Source organism: Gopherus evgoodei, chromosome 14 (assembly GCF_007399415.2).
Source record: "Gopherus evgoodei ecotype Sinaloan lineage chromosome 14, rGopEvg1_v1.p, whole genome shotgun sequence".
Classification (NCBI taxonomy): domain Eukaryota; kingdom Metazoa; phylum Chordata; order Testudines; family Testudinidae; genus Gopherus; species Gopherus evgoodei.
Window position 1 is genome coordinate 11907055 of NC_044335.1, and position 18925 is coordinate 11925979.

Consider the following 18925-nt stretch of genomic DNA (forward strand, 5'->3'; position numbering starts at 1 on the left):
GTTAGATGCACCGCTCTCATTAATTGCAGTGGGAAATGTGTCTAGGTGGCTTCGGAAATCTCAACCTATATTATGTATAAGGGAGAAATCATGACTTTTGCAGTCATTGTTAAAATTCCCATTTACTTCAATCAGACTGACTTCACTTCTGGATTCATCCTTAAAAGCTTAGTTGTTGAAGTGCGTGGGGGTGTGGCCATTGACCTCTCTAAGGGTACATCTATAGTACGAAATTAATTCAAACTTATTTTATTCAAATTTTCGGAAGCTTTTTTATATCTTGTGAGGTCCCTTCCAACCCTAATAATCTATGATCCTATGATCCTATACATTCAGTGTTGTGTGTCCCCACTAAAGCGCGTGCATTCGGCAGAGTGTGTCCACAGTACCGAGGCTAGCATCGAATGTCAGAGCGGTGCACTGTGGTAGCTATCCCACAGTTCCCGCGGTCTCTGCTGCCCACTGGAATTGTGGGTTAAGCCCCCAGTGTATGATGGGGCAAAAACATTCTCACGGGTGTTTCTGGGTGTGTGCCATCACTGGCTCCTCCCTTCGTGAAAGCTACAGCAGACGCCATACTATCAGCAGAGAGTGCAGCACGGTGCACCGCCTGTCTCCTGGTACTATGAATCCACCACACATGTCCTCTCTTCTTTCTATCTACTCTTACATCTAACCATTTCCCTCCTTTTTTCGGCTACCATGAACAGAGCCTCACATCTTCTGCCGCTTCTTCCATGTTGTCTGTCCTTGGCTCCTGTGGAAGCTAGAGAAGGCAACAATTCTCCACTGTTTTTTGGCCATTGTGAACAGAGCCGCACAGCTTCCGCCGCAAACTCTCCTCATGTTTCTGCCGCAGACTCTGCTCTCCCACTCTTGCAGCTCTAACGAGCTTCCCGACTCCGTGAAAGCTGCAGAAGACAACCATTTACCGCCTTTTATCAGTCACCTTGAACTGAACAGCTCGTTTCGTGCCCTTTTTCCAGGATTACCCATGGCGGCGCCATAGCGTGGCAAGCATGGAGCCCGCTCAGATCTCTGCTGCAGTTTTGACCATTGTAAATACCTCGTGCATTATCCAGCACTATGTGCAGTAACTGCAAAACCGGACGAGGAAGCAACGACTACGCAATTACTATACTGATGAGGACATGGATGCAGACATTCCTAGAAGCACGGCATGTGGCGATTGGGAGATCATGGTGGCATTGGGCCTGGTTCGTGCCGTGGAATGCCGATTCTGGGCCTGGGAAACAAGCACAGACTGTTGGGACCACATAGTGTTGCAGATCTGGGATGATTCCCAGTGGCTGCGAAACTTTCGTATGCGTAGGGCCGCTTTCGTGGAACTTTCTGATGCGCTATCCCTTGCCCTGATGCGCAAAGACCCAAAATGAGAGCAGCCCTCACAGTTAAGAAGCAAGTGGCCATAGCATGGTAGAAGCTTGCAACACCCGACAGCTACTGGTCAGTCGGGAATCAATCTGAAGTGGGCAAATCTACTGTAGGGACTGCAGTGCTGCAGGTAGCCAATGTAATCATTGGCAAGCTGCTATCAAGGGTAGTGACTCTGGGAAATGTGCAGACCATTGTGGATGGCTTTAATGTGCTGAGGTTCCCTAACTACGGCGAGGCGATAGAAGGAACACATATCCCTGTCTTGCCTCGGCACACCGGGGCAGCCAGTATATAAACAGTAAGGGTTACTTTTCCATGGTGCTGCAAGCACTGGTAGATCACAAGGGACATTTCACCGACATCAATGTGGAATGGCCGGGAAAGGTGCATGACGCTCACATCTCCAGGAACTCTGGTCTGTTTGAACAGCTACAGGAAAGGACTTGCTTCCTAGACCAGAAAATTACTGTTGGGGATGTTGAAATACCTATAGTTATCCTCGGGGACCCAGCCTACACCTTAATGCCATGGCTCAAGAAGCCGTACACATGCACCCTGGACAGTAGTAAGGAGCAACTCCCTCCTTGCAGGTGTTCACGGACAGTGGTTGAGTAGTGGTGGCGTCACCCCCCATAATTGCATGGAGCTCACGGTAGAAGCGGAATGTATGGGGCTGTGATCCAGAGCACCCATCTGGCTCCCTGGCTTTTTGGTATGCTTTCCTGAGCTCCTTGATTTTTGTACGACACTGCTCTGTGTCCCTAGAGTAGCTTCTTTCCGTCATGGCCCTGGAGACTTTAGCGTACGTATTTGCGTTCCTTTTTTTGGAACGTAGTTCTGCCATAACAGACTCGTCTCCCCAACATGCGAGGAGATCCAGTACCTCCCATTCGGACCATGCTGGAGCTAGTCTGCAAATCCGGGACTGCGTGATCTCTTGTGGTGATGGACTGTGCTGACAGTCACCTGTGCTGATGGTGACCAAACAGGAAATGAAATTCAAAAGTTCCTGGGGCTTTTCCTACCCACGTGGCTAGTGCATCAGAGTTGAGAGTGTTGTCCAGAGTGGTCACCAGGGAGCATTCTGGGATAGCTCCCGGAGGCCAATAACATTGAATTGCATCCACAATACCTTTAACTCGGGATTGCGATCTCAATTTAAGCGCTACTCCACTTCTTGAGATGGAGTACAGAAATCGATTTAAAGAGCCCTTTAAATCGAAAAAGCTGGTTTGGTCATGTGGACAGAATTTTTTTTTTTTTTTTTTTCTGAATTAACGTAGCTAATTCTGAAATAACAGACTAGTGTAGACCAGGCCTAAGTGAAGAGTTAGATTCTGTCTGAGCAGTTCTAAGCACTGTACTGATAGATGGCTCTGTTATGCAGAATGTTTCTAAAAGGGATTCTGCCAAAGAGATATATTTCATGCTGTGATTTCTTCTCTAACTGACATGTTGTTTGTTTGTTTGTTTGTTTGTTTTTAAAGTTGGGTTTGAAGACTATGGACCAGATTGTGATAGCATGAGGATAACTGCATTCTTGGACATCCCGGGACAGGATAACTTGACTCCGCTTGCTCGTTTGGAAAAATATGCTTTTAGTGAGAATATATTTAATCGGTAAGGACATGACAATTAAGCTAATATTCCTAAAGACAAGGCTAGACATTTCTGCATTGTTGTTTTACTCCCCATAGTTTTCTAGCCATTATGTTAATATTTTTTATTTTATTTTGAATCTTATTATGGATTTTAAATGAATTATTGTTACTGTACCTCTTGTGCATTTTTAAATGCATATTTATTATAGGTTTTATTGCAGTAGAAACAGGATTATTGTTGTAAGTAATTTGCACAAGGGCCCAGTTTTCAGTTTTGGCCACCGTAACAGGACATCTATATCCCACAGTTCTACATTTGGTTTGGGATGTAGCCGTACTGTGTACCTGTTCTGTATGCCTGAACGTTTAAAAAGAAGATTGGCCATCCTTTTTAAGGTGCAAAATGCTGCACTTAGGAAGGAAAAATCAAGTATACAAATACAAAATGGGGAATAACTGGCTAGGAGAAAGCACTGCTGAAAAGGATCTGGGGGTTATGGTGGACCACAGAGTGAATATGAGCCAACAATATGATGCATTTGCAAAAAAGCTACTACCGTTCTGGGGTATATGTATGACCACAAGAGGTAATTGTCCTATTCTACTTGGCACTGGTAGCCTCAGCTCAGGTATTGTGTCCAATTTTGGGCACCACACTTGAAGAAAGATGTGATCAAATTGGGGAGAGTCCGGAAGAAAGCAACAGAAATGCTAACAGATTTAGAAAACCTGACCTATGAGGAAAGGCTAAAGTAAACTGGGTACATTTAGAGAAAAGAAGACTGAGGGAGGACCTTATAAGTCTTCAAATATGTTAAGGGCTATTATAAAGAGAGTGGTAATCAATTGTTCTCCCAGTGTAGGTTGTTAGCAAGTTTTTCCTAATAGATCTAACTGTAAGAAAGTTAAGTGCTGAAATAGGTTTCCAAGGGGAGTTGTGCAATCATCATCATTGATGATTTTTAAGAACAGGTTAGACAAATGCTTGTCAGGGATAGTCTATAAATAATGGCCCTGCCTCAGTGCAGGGGATTGGACTAGATGACCTTTTGAGATCCCTTGCAGCCCTGTATTTTTATGATATTCCCCTCTGCCCCTTCCCCTCCTTTTTCTCCCCCTCCCCCTAGCTGTCAGCAGAATGTTAAAGTGCATATTATGTTGTTCCTTTGCAGACAGATTATTGCCAGAGGTCTACTTGATGTCTTTCGAGATTTCAGTAATAATGAAGAAGATTTCTTGACGGTAATGGAGATAGTGGTCAGACTGTCCGAAGATGCAGGTTTGAGATTCAATTTCTTAATTTTTTAAAACTCCTTATTTAGTATTTGACTGACTTACTACTGCTTGGTTTGGGTTGACAAATACTGTGTAAGGGTTCATTGAGCAGGAGGGACAGGTTTATGTACTATGAACACCCTCTGACCTACTTTTTATTCAGCTCTCCACTATACCTTTTTATATGTGATATATACTCTCTTTTTGGAGTGGTGTGACATCTGTTAGTGACTGAAGGACGTGGCTTCTGGCAGCAGTTCCACATGCAACACTTAGCAGCCAGGTGTAACAATGAACTCTTATCTTCTCTTAGTTTAGAAATCATACTCATTCTGGAGTATATCTTTGATCCATCTGTCTCTTCAGAGGAGAAGGAAGAAGGAGTGTGAATGTGTGAAAGCACAGGGTAGATGGAGCAAAACACACTTCCTTAATATACCTCATGTATCTTATATGACACCCATTACTGCAGAGTTTAACTATCTCACAATCTTTAATGTATTTATCCCATAACATCCCAGAGGTAAAGAAGTGCTGTTTATCACCATCTTGCACATGGAGAACTAAGACCTAGAGAAGCTAAGTGACTTGACCAAGGTCACACAGGAAGGCTTGGGCACAGCAGGGACTTGAACCAAGATTCAGACTTTAGCCAAGATACTAAGGGAGTTAGGTACCCAGGTCCCATTAAAATTCTATGGGAGTTGGGTGCGTGACTCCCTTAGGTTCCTTTGAAAATCCTGCTCCCAAACTATATTCCTTCATTTAAATTAGTGATGAATATTTACAAATTCCACTGAACTCAGCAGGAGCAGCTGGTTTTCAGGACCTCTAAAAACCAGGCCACTTAATGTAGGTGCCTAAGAATAGATCTGGGTGCTTAACTTTAGGCACCCAGAATTGAAAAATTGTTATTTCCCAAAACATTTCTCTACTTAATAAGAGTAGTTAGGGTGAAAATATATGTAAGCCCCACCCACACTCCTTCCCTCCCCAAAAGCGCACCCACACTTTGCTTGTACTGAGTACATTATCGTGGGCAAATTAACATGGATTGACGAATTTTGTATTTGAATTTCCTGATTTTTGGGGCAGGGGGGTTGGTTTAACATATGCATTAACCTATGGTTTTGGGAGTGTTTTTTGGTCGCATGTTATTTATGTATCATTCAGTAAGTGATTGCTTTCTTTGGGTTATAGTGTACTGAGTTGACGCCTGAACTAGTTAACTGTTTAAAGTTTTGTTTCTATGATCTTTTTCCGCTTATTTCTTTTAAATGAGTCTGTCTTAAAAACAATTGGAAAATGTTAATTGCAATGAAGATCATTTCAAGGGAGAAATAGCTTTAAAAATACATATCTCTATCTTATCAGTAGTTATATGATTAATATGAAGGCAAAGTTTTTAACTATTAATTAGTGATTGATTACTTTCTCTATCGCTCTGTGAGAAGACTAAAAAATGTTGCCCCTTGGCATGCCTAAAGTCAGAAAGTAAAGCACCGGTCCCCAACCTCTGGGCTGTGCACTCTCTGGGACACTGGTGCTAAAATGCAGAAAACTTTTAAGTTCTATTCTGCGTCCCAGTTGTGACTTTTAATGTTTGTATGGTACTTTACAGGTGATACGTGATAATTATTTTTATTATTAAACTACACCTGAGAATGTACAGGTTACTTTTCAAAAGATGAAAAAAATCCAGCGAACCTTAGCAAAACACAGGAAAACGATGTGAAAAATAGTGTGTGCATCCCTTTTCTTTTAGACCACTAGCTCTGTCCGCATGCATTGGCTCATAGATAAATGAGGTACTAGTACGCAGAAGCTGTAAGGAAATTAGTTTATAATGCATGAAAAGGGCAATATTATCAAGGAAGATAGCTATCCATTTGTTTAAAAATATGGCTGTAAGTCTCTTGGGCTGATGGGAGGTTATATCTGAGACTGTTTGATTTGTCAGCTGACTTTTAAACACAGATATTCTAAATGGTGACTTTTCTAAAAAGAGGATTTTTTTTTTTTTTGGCTTTTCGTAGTTTCACAAGAGGAAATGCCATTTATTGAATGTGTCTGATTCTCACTTTAAATTTACTGAAGCCGTTTTGACTTTCTCTGTGCTGCCAGAGCCTACTGTACGGACAGAACTGATGGAACAAATACCGCCCATTGCCGTTTTTCTGCAAGAAAGTCGACCAAACTTCCCAACGGCATTTTCTGACTATCTTATGCCCATTGTAGTGAGATACCTCACAGACCCTAACAACCAGGTAGGAAATCTCAGACTGTAAAAGCTGTATGGTTAATTCAGTATGGCATATGGACCTTTCACAATATGGAGGAGTTAAACATTGATTTCTATTAGTACTAATAATACTTAGACTGTATATAGCATTTTGTACATAGATCTGAAAAGCACTTTACAAAGGATGTCTGTATCATTCCCATTTTACAGATGAAAGAACTGAGACATAGAGACTGGAAATGACTTTCCTAAGGTCACCCAGCAGGTCAATGATAGTCAGGAATAGAATCCAGGTCTCCTGAGTCCCAGTCCAGTGATCCAACCAGTAGGCTAGTACCCAAAGTTAGATTAAAAGTCCCCTTAAAATCCTCAAGTTTTTATGTTTGTTACTAGGAATATCTTAGTTTTATTATTCATGAGCTTTTCACTGTTTTCTTGACTTTTTGCACTCCATTCAATGAGAACAGATGTTGACTTGACTTTTATGTTTCTCATAAAATACTGCATTTACAGTGTTTTGTTTTGTTTTTAATCTTTTCTTTTTCATGTTACTAGGTTAGAAAAGCAAGTCAGGAAGCACTGCTAATACTGCTAGAACAAGAACTCATTGCTCAAAATGATATTGAAAATAAAGTGTGTCCAATTCTGTTGGACCTCTCTGCTCCAGACAGTGACGATGAGTACAAAGTGGAAGCAGTGAATGTAAGTGGCGGTGAAAAAGATTTTTTGTTTTAAAATTGTATCTCCTATTTGGGCACTTTTTTTTTTTTTTTTTAATTGGTGTATACATTTGTCAGTGCAAGGATGTGAGAGATGGACTTTGTATTCAAACTTTTAACTTGTTAATTAAGTAAACTAGTTAACTGAAAGATTAGTTTTAATTTTACCTGTATTTCTCAGTTGTCCAGTTACAAGTAATCTTTCTGTAAAGGACTGAGCAGTTTCCCAGCCCTCTTCCAGTGTCTCAATATGCATGTGAGATTTAAACAAACACACACACACACCCCCTAAAAAAAACACAACAAAACTAGTGAATGAAAATTACATTGACTTGAGTTCTGGAATTTGCTGTCTTCAAGCCTCAGCCAGTGATGGTAAAACATTTCTAGATCAAGGAATGTGAGTTGATGAAGGTCCTCTTTTGTAAACCTTCTGGAGTAGAATTAAAGCCTGATACAATGAAAAAAACTTAGAATTATGATTAAAACAGAGATGCAAGATGGTATTGGCCATTATTTTGAGAAGTTAGAAACCAGTGTTAAAACTCTTGCTAAGCTTGAAATGCCAGCTTCAAATGTGGTAAGCCATTGAGGCTTGAATTTATGTGGTCATTAGTAACTTGTTGTATTGTGGCCCCAAACTTGCATCATTGTCATCAATGCAAGTTGTGCCATTAACTTGGATGGTAGCAGGTTGGGCTCTTAAACACTAATTTGAGTCTCTTATAAGGAATCTTGTCTAGTTCATAAGAGATCACCAGCTAAAGTTGAAATGGTGAAGAATGCAATATGGTAATGAGAACAATGTCACAGTAAGATTTTTCAGTCTGCCAAAGATAGAAGCACTTTGTGAACCAATTCAAATAACTTTTCAACTAGTACATTTTCTGGGCCTGGAACATGTGGTCAGATAGAGGAAAATTCTGAGCCCTGCATCAGTGAAGTGTTTGAGGAATCCTTTGGACTCCCCTGCTTTTGAGACTGTTATTTGTAATAACTCTTCTTGGAAAAATCTTTTTTATTTTTCTGCTTGTAAATGTTGTTACACCCACCTTATATAGCTTTCAGTTAGACAGTTAGTCAGACTTTCCAAATCTTATTTTCCTAAGTAATTTTCAAGAATAGGCATCATTATGGTGTTGACAGACAATTTCAGTGAAGGCACTGTGAGGCTGCACCTACACTATAAACTAGGGGAATTATCGTCTGGCTTGTGTACACATGCTCACAGTAGCCCATAGCAGTATAGTCACGGTAGCATGCATAGCAGCCGTGGAGGTACGACTTAGCCTGCAGAGTACAAACCCACCTGAAACCAGTTATATGTACTCAGCATAGCTAAGCCATGCTACAGCTGCCACTATTTGTGCTACTTTGGCCACACTGCTATTTATACTCCCATTAGCTTGATGAGAGCTAGTGTGAGTATGTGTAAGTGAGCAGGGGAATTGCATCCTAGCTTGTAGTATAGATGTAGCCTAATGGTGTGTCGTGTCTACACTGCAATTGGAGGTGTTTTTCCAGCACATATAGATGTAACCGAGCTAACTTTAATTTAGCTAGCTCAGGTACCAATAGTAGTGCAGACTTCAGCATGCACTAGTTGCCTGAATATGTACCCAGGGTCCCAGGTGGGCTTGTACAGCCTGTGCTGCTGTAGTTTCACTGCTGTTGGTATCCAAGCTAATTAGATTAAAGTTGGCTAGAGTATGGATATATGTGCTGCAGTTGCCCCCTCCCCTCCACCCCCCCATTGCTTTATGGACATATTCTTAGAGACACAGTAAAACAGCACAGTTTCAGAATTACCTATATTAAAATTATAATGTAGTTGGCTTAACTATCTGTTTAAGAAAACTAATAGTAATTCCATCACAAGGAGATATTTTTCTGTATATAAAGTTCTTGGTATATAACGCTTTAATAAGAACTCTGTTATAAACTTGTGCCCCTTCCTCTGACTGCAGCATCAGTTAATCTACAATCCCAGAGTAGTGCTGACATCACAGTGTTGACGCACAAACAAGCAAGCAACAAAACCTATGTTAATTACAAGTGCAATTAACTTCATAGGGGAAAAATCAATGTTCTCCATATTTGGGAAAAGATCAGAATCAGAGTTTATATTTTCAAGGTGGTAAGATTGTTAGAAACTGATAGCAAATAAAATTAAAACACTTGGCAGCATCCTTTAAATAGTTGCAAAAGTCATAATTTCCCCTAGTGATCTCTTTTTGAAGTCTTCAGATTTCTACCCTGGTTCTTGTTAACTTTACAGAGAGTATGAATGATGATTAAAGTCTTAAGTCTCAAGTGTCTTGATGAAAAAACAGATTCTGTTCAATAACAAGAAATCAGATTTGGGTTCAGCAGGGACCTCTGACACTTGACCTGTAAAATAGCTTTACCAGCTAGATTCCCCTTCCTTGTCTGGAAGTTGGTTATTGCTCAGGGAGACTTCCAGGGTGACATCTGAATAGCAGATGTCTTTTTGAAGGACTGACAGTTCCATTTAAAAAGTGGGATTGTACGGTATTCTTCCTTGGTTTTTATTTGGGATTCTGTCACAAAGTTGGAATATTCTTGGGAGCAGTACTTGTTTCAATGGAGGTAGGAATTATTATATATTTTTTGAAATATTAAAATGTAGAGTTCTATTCAGTCAACCATATTTGTGTCAGTATGCAATTCCTGGCTCTGTGGGACACTGACGTTATCAATGGAAAGGCACGTGGAAGCCAGTAAGCCTTCTTCTCTCTGGAGTCACAGATTTGGGACTCTTCATGCACTATAGTGAAAAGACAGCTGAAAGTGTGTATATGGCTAAAGTAATTAAATGCTACAGGTAACATGGTTTGTGGTGACCTTTGAAATTGACAACTTCACACAGAAGCTTGAATTAATGAGGGGTTTTTTAAGCTGAAATTTATAAACTAACTGAATCTGAATTTATTGAGTTGTGCACTAACTAACCTATATAACCATGTTGTATTAATGATTGTTTCCATTGTCCTTCCTACCCTTTGTCTGTCCTGTGGTTGGTCAAATTCACTTGTTGTTTTTTGTCTTCAGTTTAGGCCCTGGTTCTGCAAAGAGCTGTGCACATGCTTAACTTTAAACACCTGAGCTGGCTAATTGAAGCCAAGGAGACTATTTGCATTCTTAAAGTTAAGCATGTGCTACAGTGTTTTCAGGATTGTGGTTTTGGACAGCACCTACCACAGCGGGGCCTCAATCCTGGTATAGTCCTCCAACACTGCTGTCACAAATATTTAAGTATAATCCACACTGTGAAATAGTTTGAGAATTCTGGATTAAACCATGTATAAATTGTTGATTTTCTGTAACTCATCCTACACAATTTAAAAAAATAAAATCTCAGTCCTCTAATACAGAAATGTCATGCATAATAGTATGATGGCAGTGGATTTTGTAGTTTTAATAATTACTGGCAAGCAAAAACAATGTCAATTTAACTCATACAATAGTTGTATTTTAAAGTAGTAGTTTGCCTTTTGCTTTCAGAACTCCTCTTCTTTTTAGAAAGAAAACTGGAACTAAAAGTGCTTGGTGACTATTACGTTAATGGTTTTTCTTCCTCTTCTGTGTTATAGATAATTTGTAAAATGGCTTCTATGCTGAGCAAAACTATTGTTGAACGTATGCTACTTCCCCGTTTCTGCGAGCTGTGTGGTGACGGGAAACTTTTCCAAGTCCGTAAGGTTGGTATGACTTGTTTCAAAACTGAAACACTTGAAGTACGTTCTACAGTATTTTTAACATCTACATCAAATTATCTTTAAGCATAGTATTGATAGTAATATGATTTCAGACTTTAGCAGTGCCTTTGTTTCTCCTTTTTCAGTGTAAAGGAATTTCCTTATATGTTTGATTTGTGTGTTCTATGTTTAAAGTATAACGCTCATGAAAGTGAGGTACCTACGCCATTGGCTTGAGCCAAATATAGGCCTTGATTCAGCAAAACTTGTAAGCGTGTGTTGGAAATTAAGCCACTCAGGGCCGTTGTGAAGATAGTTTTGTCAATACACTTAAGTACTGACCTGCACACATTTTTCTTCTGCTCCATTTTTGGCAACCTCTTTAAAATATTCAGGTGGTGAACCCCTGCATTCCATTCAGAGTCCATTAAAGTTGATGAGACTCCTCACTGATGCAAAGGTCCAACCTAGGGGTGTCATTGATTTCAACGGCGCTGTGTATGTACCACAGGGGACTGCCCTAATGAATCTCTTGTCCAGGACTGAGGCCTTAGCATTTACAGGGTTTAAATTTGTCAGTAGGATTTGTATTGTAAAAGACTTGCAAACTACTGAGTCCAAATTTGATGCTTAGGAGTGAACAATAAGGGGTAAAATTCTTGACTCCAGTCAGTAGCAAAACTCTGATTTATTTCAGTGGGGCCAGGAGTTTACCCATAACTTTTATTGGTTTTGTTTGTTTTGTTTTTAGGTTTGTGCAGCTAGCTTTGGCGATATTTGTAATGCAGTTGGACAAGAGGCCACAGAGAGATTTTTGGTATGTAAAATTTAAAGATACACAAAAAGATTTTGTGTTTTTGCTTGAGCTTTCATATCTGCTTTTACAACTGAAAAGTTTTAACAAGGAAATTACCAGTAATACTGTTTAGTTTTCTTTGAGACAAAAGAACAAACTTCTGGATAACTCTTTCTTGAATTTAAACCTGCTTTACTGGCTTAGTCACCGTTGGTGACAAAAGTTTGTTTTTTAAAAAAGACATTTCAATTTATTTTTAAGACACTATTTATGCAATAAGGGAGGGTTCTTTTCAGTGAATTTATTAAATTATCGCGAAACAACTTGAAATCTCAACAATCGTAAAAAATTGAGTTAAAGTAATTTCACGTTTTATACCTATTCATGAGTGGCTGGCAACTTTTGTAGTTTTACATTACAGTTTATTATATTTTAAATGTTTATTTTCTTTCTCATCCTGATGTTGTATAAAAGACTTGCATAAACAGTAGAATTAACTTACAATATCCACTTTTCTTTAGGTAATAGTGAGTAGTTTTTCGGTGTCAGTGCAGGACAGGAACTAGCTGTACTTACTGCAAGTGAGAACACTGGTAAAACACCACATTTGTGCCAGTAATATTCTGTCTATTTCTTTTAGCAAAAGGCAATGAAAAATCAGTTTTGATTTGAGTGTGATTGCTGTACAGATATGTATAAAATAGCATTTTAACAGAAACACAGATGTGTTTTCAAAAGTCTAATTAAAACAAATTACTTTCTTCTGCAAGTTTCTGGCTATTTTTCTTTTGCTAGACTTGTTAAATAAAATCTCGGAAACTTGTGTGAGAAAGGGGGAAAAAAACCAAAGGGGAGGAAGAGGTGGTGGTGGAATGTTCCTGAGGCAGTGTTTCCAAATGAGGAGCTGGTCTGGTACTGAATAGGAAAATTGTGTATTTTGCAAGTTAACAGTTTTATCCCTCACCTCCAACATATTTTTTTTTTTAAGCACAGTTGAAAGCACAAGAGAATTTTTGAAGTGATCTGATTTTTCTGTCCCCATCCCGCCACCCTCCCTAGACTAGAAAGAATTAGTTTCCCATGCTTAATAAATTATCTTTATACCAAGATATGCTTGCAGAAAAGAAAGCCTATTGCTAATTTCCCCTATGCCCGTCCCCTTAATTTAAATGAAAGCAAGACACAACTGAGATGAATGGGGGATGGAAATTTTTAATTCTTCAGTAATTAATATAATTATTTTTCTTCTCAGTCACTACTTTCGCAACCTTTTTCACTCATTGCACACAAACTACCAACTACTTTTTTCCAAGTAATTAAACCAACTGAAAGTGGTATCTTGTACTGCAGCTTCAATACCTGTTTAATTAGCTATAGTTTCATTCATTTTTGACAGATTCCAAAGTTTTTTGAGCTCTGCTCTGATAGTGTTTGGGGAATGCGAAAAGCTTGTGCTGAATGCTTTATGGCTGTGTCTTACACTACTTCCCCAGAAGTTCGCAGAAGCAAGCTGTCCCCTCTCTTTATCAGTCTCATCAGCGACCCCTGCAGATGGGTAAGTAGATGGTGAGGTACCTCTGACCTAAAAGAAATTCATGCATGCAAGCTACCTTTTTCAATTACAAGGACTTTCAAGTGGCCAAACCAGTGGCTTAATAGCAAAGATAGGTCTGCTGTATAGGCACACGTGGTAATTCTCAGTCTTGGACCCTCAAATGGAGGACACTGAGGGCAGCATGGATGCAGCAAGTATATGCTTTCTTCATGCAGACATGCCACCCTGTAAAATGTAGTGCTCATATAATTAGAGGACAGATTAAAATTCAGTTGCATGGGCACCATATACAGTCCCCACCAAAGACTGAAAGCTGGTATGTTAGGTATGTGGTCTTCTGCTTTTTTTTTGTTTCCATGTTCACTTTAGAAATGTAAAATGTCATGCTTAGAAGGTGGGTGTCATTCTGGGCCTTCTAAAATTTGGCCCATCAAACTTGGGGATGGTGCTTTAAATTTTTTTTGAAAAAGTGTTTAATGTAATCGCCACTATGACAGTGTTTTCATTGTCAAGATACTGGGTGCATAGGGCTTTTGGACCGTGTCTGTGAAACAATTATGATTTGACTTGAATCATGTAGTGAAAAATTAAATAAGTGAAATGAACTATATTTGCTAACGCGCATTTTGCTTCTTGAATCCCCTTACTCTGATGTCTTGCTTGTTCATGATAAACTCTAGTAGTAAAATTGTATTAAATGAAGCCTGGGCTGACTTAATAGCATACTCTGAAAAGCTTAGATAATAGCAAAGTATAACCTTGTAATATAGTAAGAGCTAAATTTGAGCCACATTTCATATTCATTATTAACAATTTACCAAAAGGCAGCATGGCTACAACATATGTGACATCTTTATTTTTGTGCCAGGTTCGCCAAGCTGCTTTTCAGTCTCTAGGCCCGTTTATTTCTACCTTTGCAAACCCTTCTAGTGCTGGTCTTTATATTCGGGAGGATGGGACCCTCAGTATCCGACCATCAGCACAGGATGTGACTTCCAGTTCCTGCCAACCAGGCAACAATGCAAACATCACATCTCCCAGTATGAACATTGTATCCTCCAGGTAAAGCTATGATTGAGGTGTGAAAAGGGAGAGGAAAACTGACCACGTATTTTTTCCTCCACAGTCCTTTAGTTTTAGTTGATATGATCTTGTGTTTAAATATGTGACTAAAAATAAGACCTTTTGTAATGTAGGTGTAGTTTCAATAATGGTTTAAAATGTGGGCTACATAGGTCAGATGAATTGCCACATGATTTAATCTAGCTACTTTAATGTTTCACCAGTAATTTCTTGGAGGGGAAAGGGAAGAGAGGAGGGGGAAAATGTATTGAAACTAAAGTTGAAACAAGTAGTTCTAAAGCAGGATTTGTCCTCAAGTAGAATAGCTCCACTTATTATAATTGCTCTTGCTGCCTTATCTGGAGCGTGTGTCTTTTTAACTGGAAAGTGCTGTTCTAGGGTGTATACCTTTTTGTTTTCCTAATGCTATGTCTCTGTTCTCAGTTTAGAACAACGAATAGAAATTAAATCGGAATCATCAACTGAAGGGACTTCAGCACAAGCCAACCCCTTGATCTGTGTTGAAAGCCCAAGGACAGACCTACTGAAAGGAAGTTCAAACAGTTGTGGTAGTCCTGGAGAGGCTCGTACTAGATTGTCCCAGAATGAGAATACCACCGCTTATGTGATAGAAGGCATTAAAGACTGTCACATAAGCAATTGCCAGGGAGTGAACTCAAGGTTCCAGTCTGCTGAGGATATCTTTAATACTTTCCTGTACTGGCGCCCCCCACTCCCTGATATAAGTCAGGATTTGGAGCTGCTTCAGTCCAAGACTGAGAAGCGTGAAGAAGGCTGCTCTATGTCGAAAGCTATGTGTAAAAACTGTGTTGCCAGTAGTGAAATAAAAAAAGTGCTGGAAAGCTTGCAGGAGCACATAGGTGATCCAGATGTTCAAGGTAAAAGCCTACAATAGTAGCAATATGTGGAGGTATAGTTTCTGATGTCTCATGCCGCGAGGGTTCCCTGCACCCTTCAAAGCTCCTTATAGCAGCAGCCCTTTCTTGCCTAAAGCCAAGTATCTTAACCTGTGGGTCGGGACCCAAATTCGAGTTGCATGGCAGTTCCTGTGATTCCTGTCCCAGAGGGCTGACTGGGCTCGTCTCCCTGCTCCAGGCACTGCAACCTCTGGAGACCCAGCACCACTCAGGTTTGGCCCAGATGTTATGGTGACAGACGTCCGAGTAGGCCAGATTTGAGTGAGTGGTACTGCAACCCCCTGAGGCTGGGAGGGGCAAACCAGTGTGACACTGCAACCTTGGAGGTTGCAATGCTTGCAGTGGAGAGCCAAGTCCAGCCAGCCCGACAGCATTGGAGCCACCACTCTGGGGTAAGTGCCGGGCAAGACCCAACCACCCTGGGGGGGCAGGATCCAACCAATACCACCCAGGGCCTCCACCCCCCAGACTATTTACCGAGTCACAGTAGGCCATAAACATTTTCAAATGGATCCTGAGCCCCAAAAGATTGAGAACCACTGGAAAAAGTGGAAGGAAAAAGTGAGTGGTGGGGACAGAAGGCACAATAAGAAATATAAGAACAGAAAACTCAAGGGGAGAAAGGTTAATGACTAGGAAAAGAGCAAGAAGTGAAGTGGAACTGGAGCATAGGAGTTGGCAACAGAGTGAGGAGTCGCATGACTGACACAAATACAATGGAAAATAAAGAAAAGGGTTTGAGGTTACTAAGAAACAGTGAAGGAGTTAGACAGGTAAATCTGTGTCTTTTCCATCATACCCTCTACTGTAATGTCCTTGCTTTTCATTATTCCTCCGCCAAGCAACCTTCCTCCTTTTCAGAATAAAAGGATGTGTGGATGCTCATTTCTCTTCCTTCCTAGCCAAGCTGCCAAAACCCTCTTACATACCTCTACCTGATCTGATTCTCATCTCTTTTCTGTGACCATCATTTCATCTCTTCCCATTTGCTCTTAAATGGTCGCTGCTTTTGGTCCTGGTATATGCTCTCGTGTTTCACCTTTAAAATCTAGTCGCCGGGAGTTGGACCAATGTAAATATTTTGAAAGCTATTTGAAAATCTGAGTTCGGGGAGCCTTTTTTGTTCCTATTTTCACAGAATGGTGCATTACATAGAAATGGAGCTGTGTTCAAAACTACATTGGGAATCATGGCAAAACATACTCATTTTTGTTGTTTTGATCCATTCCTGAAAGACACTTTGAGAGACCTTCACTAAATACTTCCTCTTGCTTATATTTCATTAGAACTGGCTTCATCTGTGTGTATGTGATATTCTGGGGATCACCCAAACTGGTAAGCGGTTCTGTCACTGCCTGCCCTGTAACTTCGGGGTGCCTTAATGCTGTGCTGCTATGGCTCAGATCCCTGACACCAATAGATTGCCCACAAGCACAAGGTCTCACCCTGGCTTCCACCAGCTTAGTTACTCTTACAGGGTGACGCCAACAGCCCTTCCAGTCCCAAGTCTCGCCTAATCTATCCTCCCCAGCTTCTTAACTACCAGAGTCTCAGACTTTTTCCCTCTAGTTCGTCACTCCTGAAGGTATGAAACCAGCCACCCAGTTATCAACTCACTTTTTGCACAACAGAGATCTGCTTGGGGTAAAAAATTCAAAGATGAAACAGTAAGGGAGAACAAACATACAAGTTACACAGTAAATAAATACGAAATGCAACTTCTTGATTTACACGTGTATGTTAGGTACAGTTCCTTTTCTATTACAAGTTACCTGTTGCCTTTAAACAGTTTCTCAGCATATACCCTAACTGCAGGGAGGGATCTAGAGTTTCACAGGCAGCCTCCTACCTCAAGGCTGGCCTTCAGTTTCTGGATGAAGGCCTCAGTTTCATGCTTTCTTTCTAAAAGTGTTCCCAACACACCCCACTCTCCTCCATGTTAAATTGTTTCAAGGATAGTGAAATAGGACATGATCCAGGGTTCCTTGCCATCAGAGATTATCAGAGGTCTGTCCAGAGAATGGAAACAGATACTTATGTGCTTCTGCTGGAAACGGTAATACTGCCTCTAAATCTATGCTCACAGTTTATCTGAAAGATTTTGCTGAAGTTAATTCTTGACCTTTTTTTGCAGAGGTAAATATTTCCTCTCATGTTTCTATGCATTTTGTGTGGGTTTTTTTTTAAATCTCTCAGTATAAATAATTGTAGCATTAATACTCCTTTAAAATGAAGCACAGAATGGAAACTAAAGACCTGTATACGCTATGCTGCAAAGGGTACTAGAGGGATGTGTTTTGTAGAGCACGCTAATGTGTTGTGCTCTAGCTGCCCTGTGTAGAGCCTGATGGTGTGCTCTAAAAAGTACCTGGTTCACGTTGATGTTGTCCCATTTTACACAGGACTACGTTAATGTGAACTAGTTATCTTTCAGAGTGCATCATAAGGGTCTACACAAGGCAGTTAGAGTGCAGCCTCTTAGTGCTCTTTACAAATCACATCCATCTGGTGACTTTGCCAAGCTATGTAGACAAGCCCTAAATGTGTCCCTGATCCCTTTACTTTATACAGCCCAGGTTCAAGTATTGTCCGCTGCTCTCAGAGCTGCTCAGTTTGAGTCCGTCGATGATTATGAGACCAAACACACAGAAGAGAGAAATGGCAAACTTCAGAATGAATTGTCCACTTTTGAAGCCAGCCATGCCACTGTGGAGAAGAACACTTTGTCCTCTTCATCATTCCAGGGTGATGTAAGCAACCAATCTACTACCAGCATACTGAAAAGCACAGTAAGTTATACACTCATCCTCTGGATAGACAAGTAAGCTCTTAAGGTACGGACAATGTCTACCTCCATTTGCCCAGCAATTAGCATAACAGTGCCCTGTTCTTGATTGGGGGCCCTAGATGCTACTGTAGTATAATTTATTATATCCACTTATTATATAAAAGAAAATTTTAAAGTTTTTCAAGGAGCTTATTTGTATTTGGGTTCAAGTGAGCCAGGAAATAGAAAGCTTTAAGTGGCCGTACGGGAGCTTCATGGAAAACAAACCTAACAAAATCTTCCCTGTTTCTGAAGCAAATATAAGTCATTTGTCCCCAGACAAGGGACTAAATCAACCAGCGGCAATACACATTCGTCCTTACTGCCATTTTACAATACTCTTAATGTGCATGTAGGCTAAATAGGAAAACTTTTTCACAGTGCTTGCAATTTTGTCTTTATGATGGAGCTAGTCATAGGAAGATATTAAAACCCTGCATGTCCCCTAAAATAGCACATTCATTGCTAGCATGTGTGTTAACCACAACTTGATGTTCGCCTTTCATTCCTCCACAATACAGAAGTACATTTTTTTAATCACCAGCATTTTATTAGGAATTCATAAGGAGGCATGCTTCACAAATTGACTTTGGATTTGAGTTCACCAGAACAGTTCTTCACTGATCGGTGGGAAAACAAAAGCAGTATCTTGAGGGAAATACAGGAGAATTAGAGTTTTCGAGAGTGTACTGCAAAATGAATAAAACTTTTATCAGTGTATTATTTTTGCTGAAGGAAATATATTGAGCTGGTTTGTCAATATCTGCTAAATTGGCAGAGAGAGTAGAACCTT

At 40.2% G+C, this 18925-nt stretch overlaps 1 protein-coding gene across 2 annotated transcripts in view; it reads left to right on the forward strand.

The window, feature by feature from the left end:
* LOC115635306 (serine/threonine-protein phosphatase 4 regulatory subunit 1-like) overlaps positions 1–18925 on the forward strand; it is a 42225-nt gene that overhangs the window by 9371 nt on the left and 13929 nt on the right. For both annotated transcript variants that reach the window (XM_030533785.1, XM_030533786.1), the window contains 10 exons: positions 2886–3018; positions 4172–4278; positions 6399–6541; positions 7072–7218; positions 10850–10957; positions 11706–11771; positions 13147–13305; positions 14174–14367; positions 14812–15266; positions 17877–18094. In XM_030533785.1, coding sequence (XP_030389645.1) covers positions 2886–3018; positions 4172–4278; positions 6399–6541; positions 7072–7218; positions 10850–10957; positions 11706–11771; positions 13147–13305; positions 14174–14367; positions 14812–15266; positions 17877–18094 — 1730 coding nt within the window. The remainder of the gene's footprint in view (positions 1–2885; positions 3019–4171; positions 4279–6398; positions 6542–7071; positions 7219–10849; positions 10958–11705; positions 11772–13146; positions 13306–14173; positions 14368–14811; positions 15267–17876; positions 18095–18925) is intronic.